The sequence below is a fragment of the Oryzias latipes genome, chromosome 10 (assembly GCF_002234675.1).
Source record: "Oryzias latipes chromosome 10, ASM223467v1".
Lineage (NCBI taxonomy): Eukaryota > Metazoa > Chordata > Actinopteri > Beloniformes > Adrianichthyidae > Oryzias > Oryzias latipes.
Window position 1 is genome coordinate 9,707,224 of NC_019868.2, and position 18,626 is coordinate 9,725,849.

General features: G+C 39.1%; 2 protein-coding genes across 5 annotated transcripts; one reads left to right on the forward strand and one right to left on the reverse strand.

Annotated features, from left to right (window-relative positions):
• Positions 1–610: 610 nt before the first annotated feature.
• sept6 (septin 6) lies at positions 611–15,535 on the reverse strand. Of its 3 annotated transcripts, none has more exons than XM_004073076.3 (10): positions 15,406–15,435; positions 13,290–13,404; positions 12,694–12,889; positions 11,889–12,075; positions 10,573–10,734; positions 9,156–9,252; positions 7,055–7,223; positions 6,843–6,975; positions 6,534–6,724; positions 611–1,826 (listed from the first exon to the last, which is right to left on the reverse strand). In XM_004073076.3, exons 1-10 carry the CDS (start codon positions 15,433–15,435, stop codon positions 1,817–1,819), a joined length of 1,290 nt encoding a protein of 429 aa, XP_004073124.1. In that variant the 3' UTR covers positions 611–1,816. The 3 variants fall into 3 exon arrangements, with proteins under 3 accessions (XP_004073124.1, XP_011478219.1, XP_023814774.1); XM_011479917.3 differs by lacking the exon at positions 611–1,826 and adding an exon at positions 2,224–2,248 and having other exon boundaries at positions 15,406–15,535; XM_023959006.1 differs by lacking the exon at positions 611–1,826 and adding an exon at positions 2,838–3,727.
• Positions 15,536–15,951: 416 nt separating this feature from the next.
• pttg1 (pituitary tumor-transforming 1) lies at positions 15,952–18,615 on the forward strand. Of its 2 annotated transcripts, none has more exons than XM_020706436.2 (6): positions 15,952–16,014; positions 16,770–16,862; positions 16,948–17,081; positions 17,173–17,254; positions 17,687–17,842; positions 18,469–18,615. In XM_020706436.2, the coding sequence occupies exons 2-6, from the start codon at positions 16,775–16,777 to the stop codon at positions 18,552–18,554; spliced, it is 546 nt and encodes a 181-aa protein (XP_020562095.1). In that variant the 5' UTR covers positions 15,952–16,014; positions 16,770–16,774; the 3' UTR covers positions 18,555–18,615. The 2 variants fall into 2 exon arrangements, with proteins under 2 accessions (XP_020562095.1, XP_004073125.1); XM_004073077.3 differs by having other exon boundaries at positions 15,974–16,121.
• The last annotated feature ends 11 nt before the right edge of the window (positions 18,616–18,626 follow it).

Below are 18,626 nucleotides of genomic sequence, written 5' to 3' on the forward strand. Positions count from 1 at the left end.
ACTCTATAAATAAAGTTGGTTTATAGCATTTGTCTAGTTTTAAAATCATGTTTTTGCCATTTTTTGTCCAGGTGTTTTTTTTCTCTGTTGCTAAAATGTTTGAGCAAATCTTTTCCACATAGAAATATCCTATATATGTTATTTTGATTGATTCTTTTGAATAAAAACTGATATATCTTTCACCAGTACGACTCTCCGGGACTGAGCGATCAACACTATAGAGGTCTGTTCTCCTTATTGAACATCTTTGTCCATCATGTGACTGAAGATGCATTTTTAACATAATCTGATGCCAGATTATACTAAAGCTGCTCTGATGCTTTACTGACACGACACTTCTAAACAAAGTTTTATAAGTAGATTGTTCTATATTTATATTTAAATGATTATGGTGTTACAATTGCATTTTATTATCAGCATTTATTTTTTTTCCCAAAAGACATCTTGCTGGAATAAACTATAATCTCAAATAGTGTTTTTCAAACATATTTTCTCCTCATCATAAAAAGGACAATGACATTTATAAAAGACAAAGATCTAGGGCAAAATAGATGAACAGACATTATAAAAATAGCTTATCGTGTTGTCCAAAGAAGAGAGTAAAGCCACATTTTGGGGTCTATTTTTTTATTATCCAAAATGTACACCATGGGTATTAAACTAAGGACAGGTATTGATTAGTCTTGTAATGTGGTAAAAGGTTTAGACTACAAGAAGGTGATGACTGATACTTAAAAACAGAAAATGTCTGGCAAATCCTGACACCAAAAATGTTGATTTACACCCAGCATCACATCCAAAGATCATAGGTAATAAACAACAAATCTCCACTTCAATACACAAAATATATCCTTATAAATTATATAAATGCACAAGTATTTTTGAATACTTTTCTCTGGAATTCAGTTGAACTTCATTTTATACTAACATTTGGCAAAATGGGAGCTTAAATTATGGGACTGAGCAAATATACATGAATAATATGCACCATGTTGAGGGGAGAAACATCAATGAAAAGGAACAAATTGTAGTTCTGGAAATAAAATTAAAGCAGGGCAAACAGCACAGTAATATGCTAACAAGTAAAAAATAAAAAAAGATTTGCATGCAAAAAAAAACAAACTAAAAAACAAATGTATATAGAATAGGCTGGTGAAGTGTTAAAGCACGAAGTGTTGTAGAAAAGGCCATATCATGTGACCTCCATGGTATTTAACAGTGACGTGTAAACATGGGAACCACAAAGGTTGCTTTGGTTCTTAAGTGACGAATTTTATTTTGGTGCTCAGAGAATGAAAATTAGATTGAAGTTTTAAAAATAAACTTGAATTTTATAAAAGAAAAAAGAGTGAATCTGGGAACACGGTGCATTGAGGGGCGTCAGTCCTCAATTTATTCAATAGCAAACCTTTAGCTTGTTTTCTTTTTGTTCTTTTACACCCATTTTGCATTTGGAATCATTTGAACCGATGCCTGCATAGTGCACAGTAGCAGGTTTTGTTGAATCACAGACTAAAATAGATGCCCTCCCTCATCTCATTCCTATTATTCTCACTATATACATTAAGACATGATAACAGATGCAAACTGTGTCTGGTTCCCAACCTGCCTGAGTTTAGAGCTTCGTTAAGTGGTCAGAAATACCATGAGAGTCCACATAAGGCCATCATTCACCAAAAAAAGAAAAAAAAATGTAAAGAATGCGGATGTAACAACAAGAATAGAAGGTTGAAACGGCAAGAAAAGTCAGGAAGAGGTAAAGGGAGCTCAGTTCTCGCTGAAGCGGCAATCCCCCTCTTCAGGTGGTCAAGACAGATTAAAAGAAGCTGAAGAGAGAGAGAGAGAGAGAGAGAAACAGCAGCCTGTTAGAGAGGAGAGCAGATACTAACAGAGCAGATATACAAGTGAGTCTGAATGACAATATTAAAATGTGGATAAATAACATGAAACACCATTACTTCCTGAAAGTTGAATTAAAAAAAATAAAATCAAAGGTTAAAATATTTTAGTTCATATAATTAAAATGATTGTCCAACCCTGGCTAAAAAGTACAAACTTCCTCTAAGGCACAGCTAAAGTGAAAAAAAGAAAGGTGTGAAAGATCAGGATTAATCCAAGTAAACACACACGACAGAAGACACACTGAAGGGCGGGGTCCCCAAAGCCTCCGGTCACATTGGGGGTATCAGTGTACCCAGAAAGCAAAGCTGGAGTTCTGAGGACCTACTCAGTGCAGAGCCAGGGATTACTGCAAAGGAAACCACACAGAGCAGTGAGCTCAGAGCGGGGACCAGACGCCTCTGGCGGGGCTGAACCTTTGATGCACACACTTATTTCTGGCCGGTTAAAACGACTAAAGGAAGGCTGGATTTTAACAAATATCAAATACAACTTTATTCAAATAAATCCCACACTGATTTATCAAGTTCATTTGTATTTTAGGGGGAAAAAGTTTAAAAGTAGGAACTAAGAATTAAAGTTCTACTTTTGTTCAGTTTAAATCACTAGCATGTTTCGGAAAGGCAATTTTAGTCATCATGTAAAATAAGAATCTAATTGAGAAGTTGAGAATCACAAATGAAATAAACGCAGTAGTTTAGCATCAACTATGACCTGTAGAGCAGGAAAAACAAAGCATAGCCACTGTCAGTGTACGTCTGATGAAAACCCATCGAAGGATTCAAAATTGGCTGAAGAAGAACAAGATGACCAAAACCCTCAATGTGAGCCAACACATTGCTTACTGACATCTTTGTTCATCACAGAGGGAAATGCTTCGTTCATCAAGTCTCCACTAGTTTATTGCTGTCGTACACAATGATTATAGCCACAGCTGCTTCATTTGGTGACAAACTGGTCTTTATTTTCTTAAAAGAATTTTTTTTTTGTTACGCAATGTTGACATAAACATCAGCGGTCCCTGCAGGAAAACAGACAGGATGTTGACTTGCCTTTAAAATGTGCCTTCACAATAGGTACAAAAAAAGAAGTTTCAATTGCACTGAAAACACTATATTAAAAAAAAACAATACATCACATTTGGGAATAAAACAAAGTGCAAATGTGGAAGCTAATACAAGTATGCACATAACACACGCCAATGAATGAGGTATGAGAGAAGACTGGGCTCATATGAACTCATGCACCAGGCTAAAGGGAAGCAGAGCTGATACTGGGAGCAGAATTCAAAGAAATAAAGAAATCTTTTTGTTTTTGCAGATGTCTAATTCCTGGGAGCTAAGAGGTTAAAACCAGGTTCTCAGTTTTCCACATAGATTTTTTATAGAGGGATTAACATGCCTTTAAAGCCAGAATAAATGAGCCGCTCTGGTTGCCGTTTCTCTTTAGCCTCGACACACGTCTGCCTGTCACACCAGTAGTCATGTTTGTTAATACTTTAATCAATCCGAGTCATGCAAAGAATGGCTGAATAGGACACGTAAAAAAGGAATGCACTTCTTAACTTTGCATAAAAAACATCAAAAGCTAAATGAATGAATGCTTGAACGACAACCTGCATAAGCATCATTCATGGAGGGGGGAGGGGGGTGATGGCAAACACAAACAAATAGCAATGCCCAGCATCTTCCACAGGAGAGGGTGGGGGGGGGGGGTGAAGGGGTGGAGGGTGATGTGAGGGAGGAGAACTGTGGGGAATGATGGGAAGGGGGGGCTCATTCACAGCAGGGTGGCCATAAGGGAGCAGGCTTTTAACAGGGATCCTTAGCTGGAAATAAGAAAGAAGCATTGTTATTGTCTTTTTCAAACAGTTATACATCAGTGACGGCACTTAAACATGAGGCGCATTCACAAAAAACAACATGCTTTTGAGGGGGTTTGTGCGTCTACATAAAACAACCATATTTTAATCTAATTCTATAGTATACCCCCCCCCCCTAATGAGCTCAAAAATCCTCTTAATCTCAGCAGCATTGATGTTTCAAACAGCGGGACACACATCGCTCTGCTCTTTGGTCTTTTGTTTTCACTCAAAAGGATGGGTGGTGTTGTTCTTCATATGTCTAAGCGAGCAACAACACATGCCGTCTCTTCAAACAGAGATGTGTGTCCTCAGGCTGTTTGCTCCTCTGCTGGGATGATTCAGGCCTGAATGGCTCTTTGTAATGCGAGGGGGTGGAGTCAGGAAGGATGACCACATAAATGGAGCTCATTGTGGATTTGAAGAGGCAACAGTGGATCAAACAGGGAGCCTGTCTGCTGGTTGACATTTCAACAAACACATATTTGGTCAAGTTTTCTATCTGCCCACAGATCAAACAAATGGCTGTGCCAAAATGCAGACATAAATAAGTGAGAGTCCATAGTTTTTCCATAGTTCACAAAGCATCTTAAAGGTGTCAGAATCAGCTGATTCACGTCGATTGTGTTGACAGGTGATGATTGACAGTATGTCAAAAAGTGGGTGTTCATTTTGGTGACATCTCCGGTGTTAAAGGGTTAAACCAATGCAGGTAATGATTTTTCCTTTTGGTATTAATCAAAACTGAATGTTACTAAACTGTGTGCCTCATGCAACATGCAGCCAATGTGGGGGAAGTATAGGGGGGGGGGGGTTACTAAAATGATGAAACATGCACTGGAATGACACACACATGCCAAACAAGCAGCAGCAAACAGCTGCATTCTGGGAACAGAAAAAAAACAAAGAGCAGGACATTTGCCTGAGGGTTCATACATGTGTGCATACGAGGTCAACCCCAGCATTACTCAGTTAACACCCCTCCAGGTTAATTTACTAGAGAAATCAACTTGCATCGGTTGAAGGAAGAAAGAACTAGCCGAGGGCATAGAACAAAAAAGTGAATTTGGAGGAAAAATGGAGGAAGTGAAGCACAAAGGCCCTCCCAGTGCAAATGTTGACTTCCTTTTTCTTATTAAAGGCACATTGGCTTTAACACAGAACCAGAGGGTGAGATTCAACATAAAAGGAACGACATGGACTACGTTCACACTCCAGGGCTTAATGCTCAATTCCGATTTTTTGAAAAATTCTGATTTTTTTGCAAGGCCGTTCACATTTCCAATTAAATGCGGATTTTTGAGATCTCCTGTGTGAACGTGAAATTACCCAGAAGTGACCCGCATGCGCAGAAGAGTACTCAACGGTGAACGACGTCACTTGTTGTTTGCGGAAGTAGCTAACGTTAGCAATGGATGTCAACAACAGTGTTTTCAACAGCGGAGCACTTTTTGCATTATTAAATTTACTTTCACAAAGGAGCCAGCATAATTACAATCTTCTCATTTTAAGAAGGCATTGGAGCCAGGATCGTCTGTACCCACTGTTGTGGAATGGGGATGTGAATGTGCTGGGGCCGCACGCGCGCGTGTGTGTAAGAGAGAGCGCGTGCAGCGAGGTAGGGAGTGAGAGGGGCAGTGGGGGCGCGCATTCATGTTGTGTGTTAGGGAGGAAGGAGAACGGTACTATAAGAAGGCTTCCCCCGGAATAAATGCTATTGATTCTTTATTAACGCGTTCTGGAGAATCTAAGTGAATCCCGGAGGGAGGATCCGCCTTTGGTCCCCCGCACTTCTGACCACGGTCGGAAAAGGAGGAAAAAAAAAGTCATCGCGGGAAAGGTTCAACACCACGCTCTGCCATTTCACTGGAAATATTTTCAAAAACCGCCCGGTTGCGATAAGAGCCCTGGAGTTTGGCCTGAATGGAGCTGTCACCCCAAATATTAATACAATCGGTGACCAAGCTTCCCTTCCACTGACTGGTCTCTGATGCATCGTCCGCCATGGTTGATGTTTATGTTCTTGCAGAATTATGACGTTTGTAGCGTATCAGTGACGTACGGGTCGGATACATGTGGTCTGGCCGGTCAGACAGCGGTCGCATTTGAAAAGATCGGATACGTATCGGATTCAGGACCACATACCCAAGTGGCCTGGGTCACATTTTAAAACGTCATATACAGGTTGCATAGGGGCAAAAAAATCAGAATTGGGTCATTTCAGCCTGCAGTGTGAACGTAGCCATGGTCAAAAGTAGTGCAGACAGCAGCTGAACACGCTTGAGGCAAGTTATGAGAAACAGCTTCATACACCTGTTAATCACAGGTAGTATTGGGGAGAAAATCTGTTAGCAAACCATCATTAGATGGTAGTGAAAGGAGTTACATTTCTCCTGCTACTCTGTTATAGAATCAATATCTTGATTAGTGATTTTTCCTCATTTTCAGACTGCACCGCCTTGGGCTTCACTTATTCTAAGTTTGATAATGAGCTATGAATAGTTTTAAGTATGTCGGCATGGTATTGAAGGCCGGGACCAGTAATAGGAGCTGAGTAAAGAAAACATTTAGATAAAGACTTTTTATAGGACTTCATACATTTCCAATTGTTAACGTTAACTGAGAGGAATCAATGAATTCTTTTGCTATTGTTTGGATTTTGATCATCTCCTTTCTGTTCTTTTTGGTCCAGAACAACTTGGTTCTAAAGCTTCATGAGGATTAATGGGATCTCCTGCACCTGGGGAAGTGAGGGTCAAAGTGCAATACTTACTTTTTCCTCTCTTTATCCCTCTTGAGCGTAGTGGAGCCCCCTGCCTGCTGGGCTTGGTTCAGCAAAAGCTCGGCTGCAGTCTTTTTCTGTTTGAACGTGTTGACTTCATCATCCAGGGCCTTCTTCTTCTCCTCCAGCTTCTTTTTCTCGTCCTGGTGAAGCTTCTTCAGACGGTCAAACTTCTCGTGCAGCTATGCAGCATTGAAAGGAAACAGCACTTTGTCGTGAACCGGTTTAGAGCTGATAATATTTACATGTGTATTGCAGTTGATGTGAGTAAAGAGAACCAGAGGTGAGAATGGCGGGTACCTCCTTCTCTGCTTCTTTGAGCTCGGCTTCTTTCTCTTTAACTCTCTGGACGAACATCTGTCTCATTTCTTCTTCTTTCTTCTGCAGTTCTCCCATGAACTCGTTCCGTTTTGCTTCATACGTTTCTTGCAGACTAACACAATGAAAGAGAAATGATAAGACAGAAAGAAAATCCCTGATAGCAGCACAAGAAAGGTGAGTGACTGTACTACCTGAAGGGCTTGCTGTCAGGGTCCGTGTCCTTAAAGCCCATCTCTTCGAGTTTGCAGCGGCGATAGAGCTCATAATGCCGTGTGTGGGTTTGTTCTCTCAGGTCCTCCATGTTGACCCTGATGAGCATTTCTCTGAGTTTCACAAAATCACAGTGATTTTCATTTTCCACTGCAAGACAGAGGAGAAAAGCACGAGCCTGTTTTACTAAAACATACCCCTGCAACTATGACAGACACAAACAGGACAGACAATATGTCAAAATAAATGGAAAAGAGCTTTCCCTTCAAATTCTATCGTACACAGCCCAGGAGTGTTTATGTTTTGTTTGTGGTTTTTCTCTAATTCTATTATTGGAAACCGGGATTCATGTGGGATCATGTGAGCACGTCACAAGTTTGGACTGACCTCAGCTGAAGCAAAACAAAGATTTCATTCAAAACAAAAAAAGAATCTGTAGTTTTAGGATGATCATATTTCTGTAAACAGGAGGGGAAACAGAGTCTTGATGAGGTCGATAAGACTTAGACATCAATTCAGGCTTTAAAAGTTAAATCCCACATTTAAATGAATAAAAATCAACACACCAAACCCAGAAGTGGGTCAAAGAGTTTGAGCAGTTTTTCATTACTTTGCAACTTTCTCTAAAGTAATCAATGGAAATCCTAAATATTAAGAAACGCTTTTTGTTGAAATTAGAAGGTACACACAGTATATTCCAAAGTTTATGGACACCTTTTACTGTTGTAGGTCAAAAGTTTGTTCAAATGAGAAGGGACAGCCCTATCCAAGATGACTTTTGTTCATTTAAAGAAAATAAAAGAAACTTTTATGTTAAAAAAAGATTGCTTTTAATGACTTTTTTTGTGGTCAGAGCACATCAAAATCATTATCACCAAATTAATACAATAAAGTCCCACTCTGATCATTTTTTGATCTATCTTAAAAGCGTTTCCAGTCTTTTAATTATGATTGTGCCCTTTTAAGCCAGCATTAAAAAAAACCTGTGTCAATTTCTAGACATAGTTTCTGCAGAGCTGCAGTAGTTCATCAGAAATTCACTTTGGAATTATTGGCGCGAAACAGCTCCGCCCCCCTTCCACTACCCGTCGTGAAGTGGAGCAGAGCGGAGAGCTTGTGGCCTGCCCACTACATTTTGCACGTCACAAAGAAGCTTTTGCCAACAGAATGTTTTTTCGTTTGCTCCTGATTCACAACAATTAAAATACAGAAATACTCAGAAATGCAATTTTAAGCTTAGTTTCATAAATATAAGTCCTCCAACAGAAAAATGCCACTAAATGTTTAAAACTGCAAAATTAGGCAGGTTATTATGGAGATCATATCTGTCCAGATATGCAAGAACAACATCTATCAGTAAGTGAAGAAAATGTAGCAGAACGGAGGTGAAACAAAGAGGAAATGCTTTTCATATTAACAACAAAATGAGGAAAAACCTAAGACAAGATAACCAACATCAGAGGAGCAGCAGGACTTCCTGCCTCATGTCTTCAAACCTGAATCCTTTGTATGTCAGAGCTGCAAAGGAAACTGAGAAAAACTGAAGTTGTAGTAGCTGTTTCTAAAGATTCAAAAATGCTACAAGTGAAGATTCCCCAATTTTGACTTATTTTCCCCTTAGATTCCTTTCACCTTTATATTGTGGAAAACAATGTAGACTTTTAAAGTAACTAGCAAAAGCTTTACACTATCTGATCATAATAAATAAAATGAATCACAAAAACCGGATCTGGATAAAGGTTGGCATTTTATGCCATTACTAGTTTTAAATTTTTCTACACGACACGCCATCAAGCCTGAACATATATCCTTAAAACATGCAAAATGCATAACAGAAAACAAACAAATATGGCCCCATTTTCAACCCTGTTATTTTAAATGTAAACACAACAAAGCAAGTTGCTGCTTCTCCTGTGCAGAGTGCAACTGTCCTTAAACTAAGTGAGGTTACATAACAGTCATGTATTTTACAGCAGCTGCTAGAGCCGAGCTCAACCAACAAAGAGAGGGAGTAGCTGCTGCAACAGCTTTGTCATGAGGGAGCGTGCTTCATTTCCTGTACAGGATGTAACCCAGGCTTACCCTGCACTGTCCCCCAGGGGTACTGCCGAGCTTTCACCATTTTATTCCCAATCTTCACTTCCTCTGTGCTCCCCACCACGGCGAAGGGCAAATGGCTCTGGAAAGCAGAGGGTAAAGCACGGTGAAAAGTACAGCTGGAGATTCTCCTGAAACACACTCAATGAAAAGAGCAGGCAACAGACACCCCTCAACTTTGGAAGTTTTTTTAAATAAATAAATGTTTTACTGGTTTGAATTTAATGAACAGGAAAACCAGAGAGGAGGAAGTTAAACACAATCAGCTACATCTAAAGATGAGGGTTAATAATGAGCACAAAAAAAAGCTGTGGTTCACATGTTTAGAGAAGACGGGCTCTTTCCTGTAGTATTCTGTGGCTTCCAAACTGTCTGAGAAGTGAAAACGAGCCGTTCTGATTTAAACGACCAGGTGCTTTGATAAGAAATTGAAGAAAAACTTTGGGCTTCATCCCTTAACCATCTTAAAGTCCCACTCCAATCATCTTTTTCTTTCAAAAGGACCCATATCATGCAAAATCAACTTTTAGTGTATTATAATGGTCATTCCTCACTAAAAACAACCCCAAAGCGGTATTTTGATCCATTCATTTCTGAGTATCCCTGCTCTCTGAGCACCAGCCCCTCCCAATCCACAAAAACAAACGGGTCCTCACATTGTGACATAGACCAGTGAGGAACAGCCCCATCCAGGAAGAGCCTGTGCTGTTAGCACCCCCCCCAGGCTAACATACACACACACTTTCTCAATGGAGCTAGCGGTGATCAGCAAAAACGTTTTCATTTTTTATGCAGAATATCCACATCCCTCTTTGCAGAAGTTCGGATGTTGTTTGTTTTTGTGGACGAGATGCAAACACGCTCCTGAGGCTGGCTCTAGGATGACGTCATGAAATGGGCGGCACCCATTCGGAGCAAAGGCGGGGCCTCAGAGACCGAGTTGCTTTACTTCTGGGTAGGAAAATTAGATGCAAAAATAACTCATATTTAATAAAAAAAAATGTGTTCTTTAGTATACCAAAGGTAATGTATTATTATTATTTTATGATTAAGCCAAAAATAAAAATAATGTGTGTCGTTTTCTAGGACATAATTTCTCCAGAGCTGCAGTAGTTCATCAGACATTCACCTCTGAATTTAGGACCAACCCCGCTCCTATTTCCCACGCTAACATTACCAGTGCAAAAACAGGCGAGCAGTAATAGAGCTAGTTTTTAAGTATTGAAGACGTACATGGATCTCTTGTAAATGTATTCTGATGCATCTAAAAAACGGTGCATCTTAATTCTTTCTTTTTATGTGTGCCCTCCATCATCAGAAAATTGCCACAAGAACATGATAAAACACAAAAGCAGCCAATCTCTTGTAAAGACAGAGTAAACTACAAAGAAGAGAGTCCTACATTCATGGTGGAGTTGATCTCTGCCACAGACTCATCATCCGTAGGGAACTGGTAGATCTGGACGCCATTGCTGACCAGCTCACTGGTGATTTTGATCTTGAACTTGGCCAGTTCGCTCTTGGAGATGGCATCTGATTTTGCAATGATTGGGATAATATTGACCTGCAGTGAAGAAGAGAGACCTGAAGTGGGACAGACATACGAGGCAGACGCGTTTCAGGAGTGTACCGGTATCTAAAAATTGAGTCGCAGGGTTTTGGTTCTTCAGAGAAAATGAACTTTAAAGGTTCATCCATAAGACATTCTGCTGCATATCTGAGTAGTTTAGCTTCCTCACCATCTAAATATAGACCAGATTCAAGCCGTCTCTTAAAAGGCTCCTGATGGTGCTCCTAATTTAGATTGCAATAGAAGTGTTTTGGAAAAATAAATGTTATGTTGGAAACACATTATAAATCAAAGCACTCTGGAGTAGCAGCTCATTTAAAGAAACCACTTGGCATAAAATGGACTAAAACAACCACTTCTTTACCTTCAAATTTTCTTCAACAACAAGTTGCCAACACAGAGTTGGGTAAAAAGACAAAAAAAACTGCTTTAAATGTTCTTCAAACAGAAACGATTGTATAAATTTGAAGTAGAAACAAACAGGAAAGTTATTCTCAAATTATTCATACTAAATGTCTTTATAAGTCTAAATAATTTTGAAGTATCAGTGCATTGTTAGGGGACCAAGTGTCTTGCTCAGGGATATCCCTAACCCTCCCCAACAAAAGCAGTATTTAAACACCGCCCTGCTTGATTTTCTAAACAGAGGAAGCTCTGGTCTGGATCAGACTGCATGAAGGGCTCAGTTTCTCTGGCAAACACTGACTGATCCCTTTATAGCAAATCAAAGAGGATCATGTAAATCAGCCCCAGAGGAAGGAGCACACACAACTGAGGCAGAAGTCACAAACAGAGCATTTCAATAGGTATGCAGTAAACAAATGTGTCCAACGCCCAGAAGACTTTTACCACATGACATGGTTAGTCCTTCCATCAATTAAGAAGGACGCCATCAATTCATCACTACCAAACTCGAGCTCCTGATTGGTCAAAGATTAACTGTTTTAACTTTGAACACGCATTCAATTGCCACGCCTTTGGTATCTAGAGCCTGAAAACTGACTTAAAAACTTGCATAGCTACCCGTGAATGCAGGAGTTTTAAATGTGGAAGCTGTTTTAATTGGAATTGGTCACTTGAACGCATGTCACCGAGTCCAGTGTGAACATAGCATAACACAGATTTGTGATTGATAAAACAAACCTGACCTTGCTGTCAAGCTTCTTCATGGTCACCAAGTCCAGGGACTTGAGTGAGTGTCCAGTTGGTGCGATGAAGTACAGGCATGCGTGGATGCGGGTGTCGTGGTAACTGTGAAGTGTGCGCTTGATTTTGAGTTCCTCCTGAAGATATGCTTCAAACTGTGCATCGATGAACTCCACAATGGACTTGTAACTGAACAAGAAAAGAGACAGGAAACTGGTTTTAGTATTTCCTGTTCTCCCCCGTTTCATCCCTCCAGTAAACCACATCATGGCTTATGGTAGAACAGTAACGTTCACTAAAAACTATGCAAAAAGCCTCATTTAACTCCCAAAAAACACTTAAATCAAAAACTACATAAGGAATTGCTATTTGTAACCTTAAATACTGCAAGGTTTCTATAACATCAAGTCGTTTAGTTCATTTTTTTTTACCAGAGAAATCGTCATAATCAGTCAAACGTTATGGTTTTTATCCTGTAAAAACTGACCTTTAAACCTCTAAGGTTAATTTAGTGAACACAATTACCAGAAACATTTGTATGATTGGACTTCCCTACCCCAAAACAGAGTTTACAACTGCTCTCTGGAGTAAGCATCGTAATAAAAACCCGGTGGACACTTTCAACAACTACAAGCAAGCTCACAAAACACCAACTTCTAATACCAGGAGGATTATCCCCTCAATCAGGTTTCTATTTTTTTAAGAGAATACAGGTCAGGTCAAAATTGCAAATGCTTCAAGCCTTCAAAAGCTATTTTAGCAACAATTTAAATTTTGGCTAACAAAAGACACAAAGGTCTGCTTTACCTGTCTTCTTTATTTATCTGGTCTCCAAAACCCACAGTATTGACCATAGTGAGTTTAAGGCGCACGTTGCTTTCCTGAAGTTCGTAGGTGTTGGACTTCAGGGTGACTCCCGGCTGATTGTGCTGGGTCGGCTCCCCCTCAAACTTGGTGTTGAACAGTGTGTCCATGAGGGTGGATTTGCCCAAACCGGTCTCACCTTAAAACACAAGAGGTCTTCATTTGACGACTCACAGCATTTTAGGTCCCCCCATCTCCAAACCAAACATTCTCGCAAATGCTAATACATAGATCTGAGTATCACCCCCAAAACATCAAATCCATTAGTAGTTCACCTTTTGCCACATCCCGTCAGGGGTTGAAACGGCGAATCAGCTTTCTTTGATTCACAATAACAATTAAGTTTAAATAAATATCCATTTATTATTTTATTCTTAAAAAGGTGAAATGTACCTAAATGTAAAATGTCAAAGCCAGCAGACTCAGTGTGACTGTCAAAAATGGAGCCCGGTCTTTTCAGGCGTATTTTACATATTTCAACTTTAAAGAGACAAGAAAGCATTTGTTAACCCAAAGATATAAGATAAACACATACTCACCAACACACAGAATGTTGAAGCAGAAGCCGTGATTGACAGACTTGTTGACCAGCTGGTCAGGCATACTGTCAAAGCCAACATGGCCGGACAGAGGCACAGCACGAGCGCCTTCACCCTGAAAGGAAAGAACGACATCAAGCACAGGCTTTGCTTTTCCTTCTTTGTCTTCAAGAGTTCCTCACAGTTCTCAACATGCAAATTTTCAATGCTACAGTACAGAACCATAGAAAGACAGCCATGTTACCTCGTCCTCCACCATATCTGCTTATGCTAGAATGTGAGACTATGCAGGTGAGGTCTCATTCACTTCCTGTTTTCTGAGCAGCTTTCTTCCGTTAGTTGAGGCTAAACAAAACCACATTGTACATATATGGACTAGTGTTGGTTTCATGTCAAATCTATGAGCAGAAAGCAGGAGTGAATAATTATTTGGAGATTAAAACTGTTCCTCTACATAATTAGATTTTTATTTTTAGCAAAACTTTAAAAATATATATATATATCTGCCATAAACTTAGCACTTTGAGTTGACAGAAACCTAAAGCAATAGTAAGAAAACCAGAGGATGTAGACTTTAAAACGTCAGGATATAAAGCGTTATTGGCTGCTGAGGAACTAAATGGTAAATCGTGATGTCAATTTGCAGGCATTACTGCCTTCCAAACGTTTAAAATGTGTTTAATTTATTCAGAAAGAATTATTTAGTTTTATACTAAAAACTTTGAATTTTAATTGTAGAATGGTTGCACTGATGTGAGGATTTTATCTATAAGTTAAAATAAAAGTGCAAAAAGGCCTAAAAATCACATTGGAAGTTAAATTTGACTCAAAGCAACATTTAAATTACACAACACAAACATTTTTCAACCACTTGTAGATTCCCTTACAGGAGCAAATAGTTGAAACCGTTTAGTCTGCTGTGCATCATGTGAACTATTGGTTTTAGGCTGATTGCACCTCTATGCGCTCTGCTTTCTGGACCAGAATAGCTCGGAAGACAAAGCTATAAAGCACTGTTGTTGCATATTTGGGAGGGTAGCTGGCAGATTGCTCGAGAGTCTCACATTGAGAGCCAATGTCTGCATTCAGGAAAAGCAAAGAATGTACATTGCATGCCAAAAGCAAGAGCTCTCCACAAGCTAAAATGAACACAAGCAGCCATTATGTGGCTGAACATAACACAGTGTTGTCCAATACGGTGATGGCTTTAAAGGAGGGAAAAGAAAAACTCTGAGAAGTCATTTTAAAATAACTGTGCAAGCTGGTGGTACTTGGAAGCGGCAGATTGTTTTAAAGGGGCTGAATTGGGGTCAAATAGCTGAAGGTGTGAAGGAAATGAGAGACTAAACACTTTATAAATCGCAGGCATCTTCTCTCAACATAATCTGCTTCATTCATTGGAGCCACAAAGGGATATAAAACTGGACAACCTTGCTATTCTAAGCACTCCCTCTGGACTAAGTGGTTTCCTTTCTCCCTTAAAAAAAAGAGCAGCACACTTTGTCCTAGCATAGCTTTAAAACCGCTTGTTTATATGCATTACTACTAAGTAATAGTAACCAAGAAATATTGTTTACTTTTAGACAACGCCCGTTGAAAGTTAACGGGATTTACATGACAGAACAGAACGGAAATGAACACTGAAGCTGAGCTGAAATGGGGGCGTTCAGAATGAATGGCCTACGGGGGGATTTGTATTGATTAAACCTTTTAAATATACGACATTTTTGTTACGACGGCAATGAAAAACTAATAATTCTACCAGGCGCAGTTTCGTTAATGAGATAATTAAGCTAGCTGTAACCAGCATGGAGATAAAGGCGTTGTTCTCGATTAAGAATACAATACAAAAGCTAAGACCAGGTACTCCTATCTACAATTTTACAAAGGCACAGCTCTAAATGAATATCCAAAGCATATTTGGGGTGTTTTGGTCAATACAGTGACATTACACTGGTTTAGCTATGATGCCGCGAATTTCTGAAAGGCACAAAAAATGCGGGGAGTTCCTTATTAACACCTAATTCCATCTAACATATCCTTGACGCACATTAAACGTAAAACTAATTCATATTTAGGCTGATGGATGCGTTTAAAAGTAAAACAGAAGACTTACAGCTTGCCTTGCTATCTCGGTCGAAGCCATGATGCTTTCTGTTAGCTCTCCCTCAACTGTCCTCTTTCAGCAGCCCTGCTGAACAGTTAACGTTCCTCAGAAAGATGGCCTGTTTGGAATGTACCATTGAATCTACGGAGTTAATCATGTAGAGAACACGTAGCTTTGCTTTTGCGTCTTGATTACAACAATAGGTACTAGGGAAAAAAAGACATATAACTGCAGTTTATCTTTAAGACGGATTTATTTATAGAAAAATAAACACATAAGATAAAGAAAGATGGTGCAGACATGGTTTCGTCCGATAGAACGCTAGTAAATGGAAGTCAGCAAGCAATAAAAAAATAAAATAAAAGGGGAATAATTAGCATGAATAATTATCCAGTTTATGAATATGGGCAATTTTTGTTAGTTTGGTATTGACTAAATGATTATTTTTTTTCGATAATATGCCCAATTCTGTTCATACAACGCTTTGAAATGAGACACGGGTGAAATTAATTCATGCCAGTCACGTGGGGTACAACGACCAATCATAATCACTGCCCAACGACAGTCACGAGGGCTACAACGACCAATGGAATGAAGTGAACGGATTTAAAAACAAAGGTGCGGAAGCTGTTGTAGCTAGATAAAAAACAAAAAGCAGGATAAAGACGATAAAGCCTTCGGATTGAGACCAAGAACTATTGTTCTTTGAGGTTACTAACACTAAGGTAAATAGACGTGAAAGTAACCGTTGGTTTATCATTCCAAGATTTTACGTAAATGGGCAATTTTTTTTAAACCGTACGTTGCACGACAAACTGCTAACGATAATTTTTAAACCGTACGTAACGTTGCATGACAAACAAAGTTAACCGCTAACAATAATGTAGCATTGGACAAATCTCTGCTGTTTACATTATTGTCAGTAAATGTAAATAAATATTTGTTGTCTGAACTAAATTATTCTGAACTTAATCATTTTCCAAATGGGAAATGTATCCATTATTTTGTAAATAATTGCATAGTTGTTAGATGAAAACAAAATGTCTACTTTAGCTTAGTTTAGTTTTGGGCCTGACAATACATAATCTTCTTCTTAATGCTAAACATCAGCACCAATTAGCAGAAAGCCTTTTTGATGTAAAAAAAAAATAAATAAATCCGTAATTGAACCTCAAAATGCCTGAATTGTGGGGAAACAAAATGAGAATAGCCAACTCTGTTAGTCTACTTATGAATTTCAAAGTGCACCTTTTTTTTCCCCCTTTTCTTTCAATAAATTAAGTTATATTTTTATGAATTTGTGTATATAAAACCCCATTTAAAGTAATTGAAAGTTTTTTGAAACCAAATGTTTTTCTTTTTTTACCTTTTAGCCAAGATGGCAAATGTCATCTTCACCGAACAGGAGAATGTTTGCCTCCGTCCCTCTTCCCTGAAAATGCGTCAGAGGCTTCTGTCTGCTCCAGGTATTAAAAACATGTTCAACTGTTTCAGATTATCTTTGTGGAACTCTGCATGATCCTCCTTTTTATTCTCGCTCTCTATAACCAGAAAAACAGTTGAAGTCTCCAATGTTGGTCAAAAATACCCCTGTCCATTCAGCGCGTAAGGCTTTTGGGGTGGTGAACAAAAAGATCTTAACCCCTTCTTTGAGTACACAAGAGAAAAAAGTTTTAAAACCACAGGTAAAAATAAACACTAATGACAAATGGATTTATTTCAGCAAAAGGCTATTCTGTTGTTTCTGTGTGTCCATATTGCCCTTCTTCTCAATAGGAAGTCAAGGTCGAGCATCCTTCTGAAGCCAAAGGGGAGGAATACCCAAAAATGGAAAATTTTATTCCTTACAACCCTCTAGGTAATGTCATGTTTGTTTGGTTTGCAGGCAAATTATGCTTTTAAGAGGTTTTTTTTTTTTTTTTTTAAACCAAGATGTTTAGTAGTTCCACATTTCCGCTGGTCGTGCTGCAGCTGTATGCCATCTGAAAGTCTTTACTGCTAATGTCACATCATTTCATAGCCACCATGTTTACAATATCCACTCTTATCACTGAGCATAATCAACGGGCACAGCGTCTTTCTGCTCATGAGTGGTGGTTGTTCAAGTAAAAGCAACAAAATGTAATGATGTGAAAGAATTGGAAGTGGCTCAGTGGCCTTGTGGTAGTGTCCACTGTGTTAAACGGCTCCCATGTGTGGCTGTGTCTTTTCTGACTTCTTTGGTTTTAAAGGGGCTTATTCACAGTCTGGGAAATTTTTCACCCATTCCTGAGTTTCTTCATATTTTCAGAGTTTGAGAAGTACAGCATACCCGAGGACTTCATTCCTTTCAGTGGCCTGGCTCTACCCGGATTGGCCTGTTTTACCTCGCCTCTTCTTGAGGAAGACCTGGAAAAGATTCAGCCTCTCCCAGACCCTTCACCTGCAAAAGGGTGCAGATTTCCAGGTATGGTTCTCCTTTATACGTCTGATAAATCTCCTATTTTCAGGAGCTTACAGAGGAAATCACTCTGTTGCAACAAAGGGAAATGCAACAGAACGCCACATGGTGCTTTAAATAAGTAATAAATACTAGGAAAAAGTAATCGTGTCATGTTTTTCAAAATTAGACAGAAAATATTTTAACTTTGAGGTTTGCTTTACTGTTAAAACAAAAAACTTCAAACCATTTGTACACAGATCTAGTAACTTTGGAGTCAACATGTTCGTTTTTTTTCTCTTTTCTTTTGGGGATACAAAATAAACTAGTTTGAATTTTCATTTACTCAGCTCTGTTGCAAAGAACCTGTTTGGCTCCTCAGTGCCCTTGGGGAAACACAGACTGGATTCTTGTCGAATGATCCCAAACTGTAACGTAATAGGAAAGCTTTCCCCCTAAACTACAATGCTGTTCCCTGTTACCTGTTAATCCTTTTAGTGTTGAACAGTTCAAACTATGATCAGACCTGTAGGTTACTCATTAACTGAATCATGTGACTTCCAACAAATGCCACTTGTTATGGCTGTTATTGTTGGAAAGTGTGCCTGTTGGCAGGAAAGCCTTCATAAACTCCTCTTCATTTTCCTTTTTAGATCACAGCTTGGAGCTGGATGCCTTCCTACAAACCCTTGAAGAGCTGACTGTTGAATTCCCCCCAGAACCGCTTACTGACTGCTGATGCCTGTTTGTTAAATGGCTGTTTTTATTATTTGTGTTGAAATAAAGTTTTCTTGGCAACATCTGTGGTCCA

What these genes read in the sequence shown, in the direction of transcription:
- sept6 (XM_011479917.3), bottom strand. Translation starts at nt 15,435, where the DNA reads ATGGCTTCGACCGAGATAGCAAGGCAAGCT. An exon ending in CCGAGATAGCAAGGCAAGCT is followed by an intron (nt 13,405 to 15,405) that starts GTAAGTCTTCTG and finishes CTTTCCTTTCAG; the next exon opens with GGTGAAGGCGCTCGTGCTGT. An exon ending in TGAAGAAGCTTGACAGCAAG is followed by an intron (nt 10,735 to 11,888) that starts GTCAGGTTTGTT and finishes TCTTCACTGCAG; the next exon opens with GTCAATATTATCCCAATCAT.
- pttg1 (XM_020706436.2), top strand. Translation starts at nt 16,775, where the DNA reads ATGGCAAATGTCATCTTCACCGAACAGGAGAATGTTTGCCTCCGTCCC. An exon ending in GAGGCTTCTGTCTGCTCCAG is followed by an intron (nt 16,863 to 16,947) that starts GTATTAAAAACA and finishes CTCTATAACCAG; the next exon opens with AAAAACAGTTGAAGTCTCCA. An exon ending in AAAAAGTTTTAAAACCACAG is followed by an intron (nt 17,082 to 17,172) that starts GTAAAAATAAAC and finishes TCTTCTCAATAG; the next exon opens with GAAGTCAAGGTCGAGCATCC.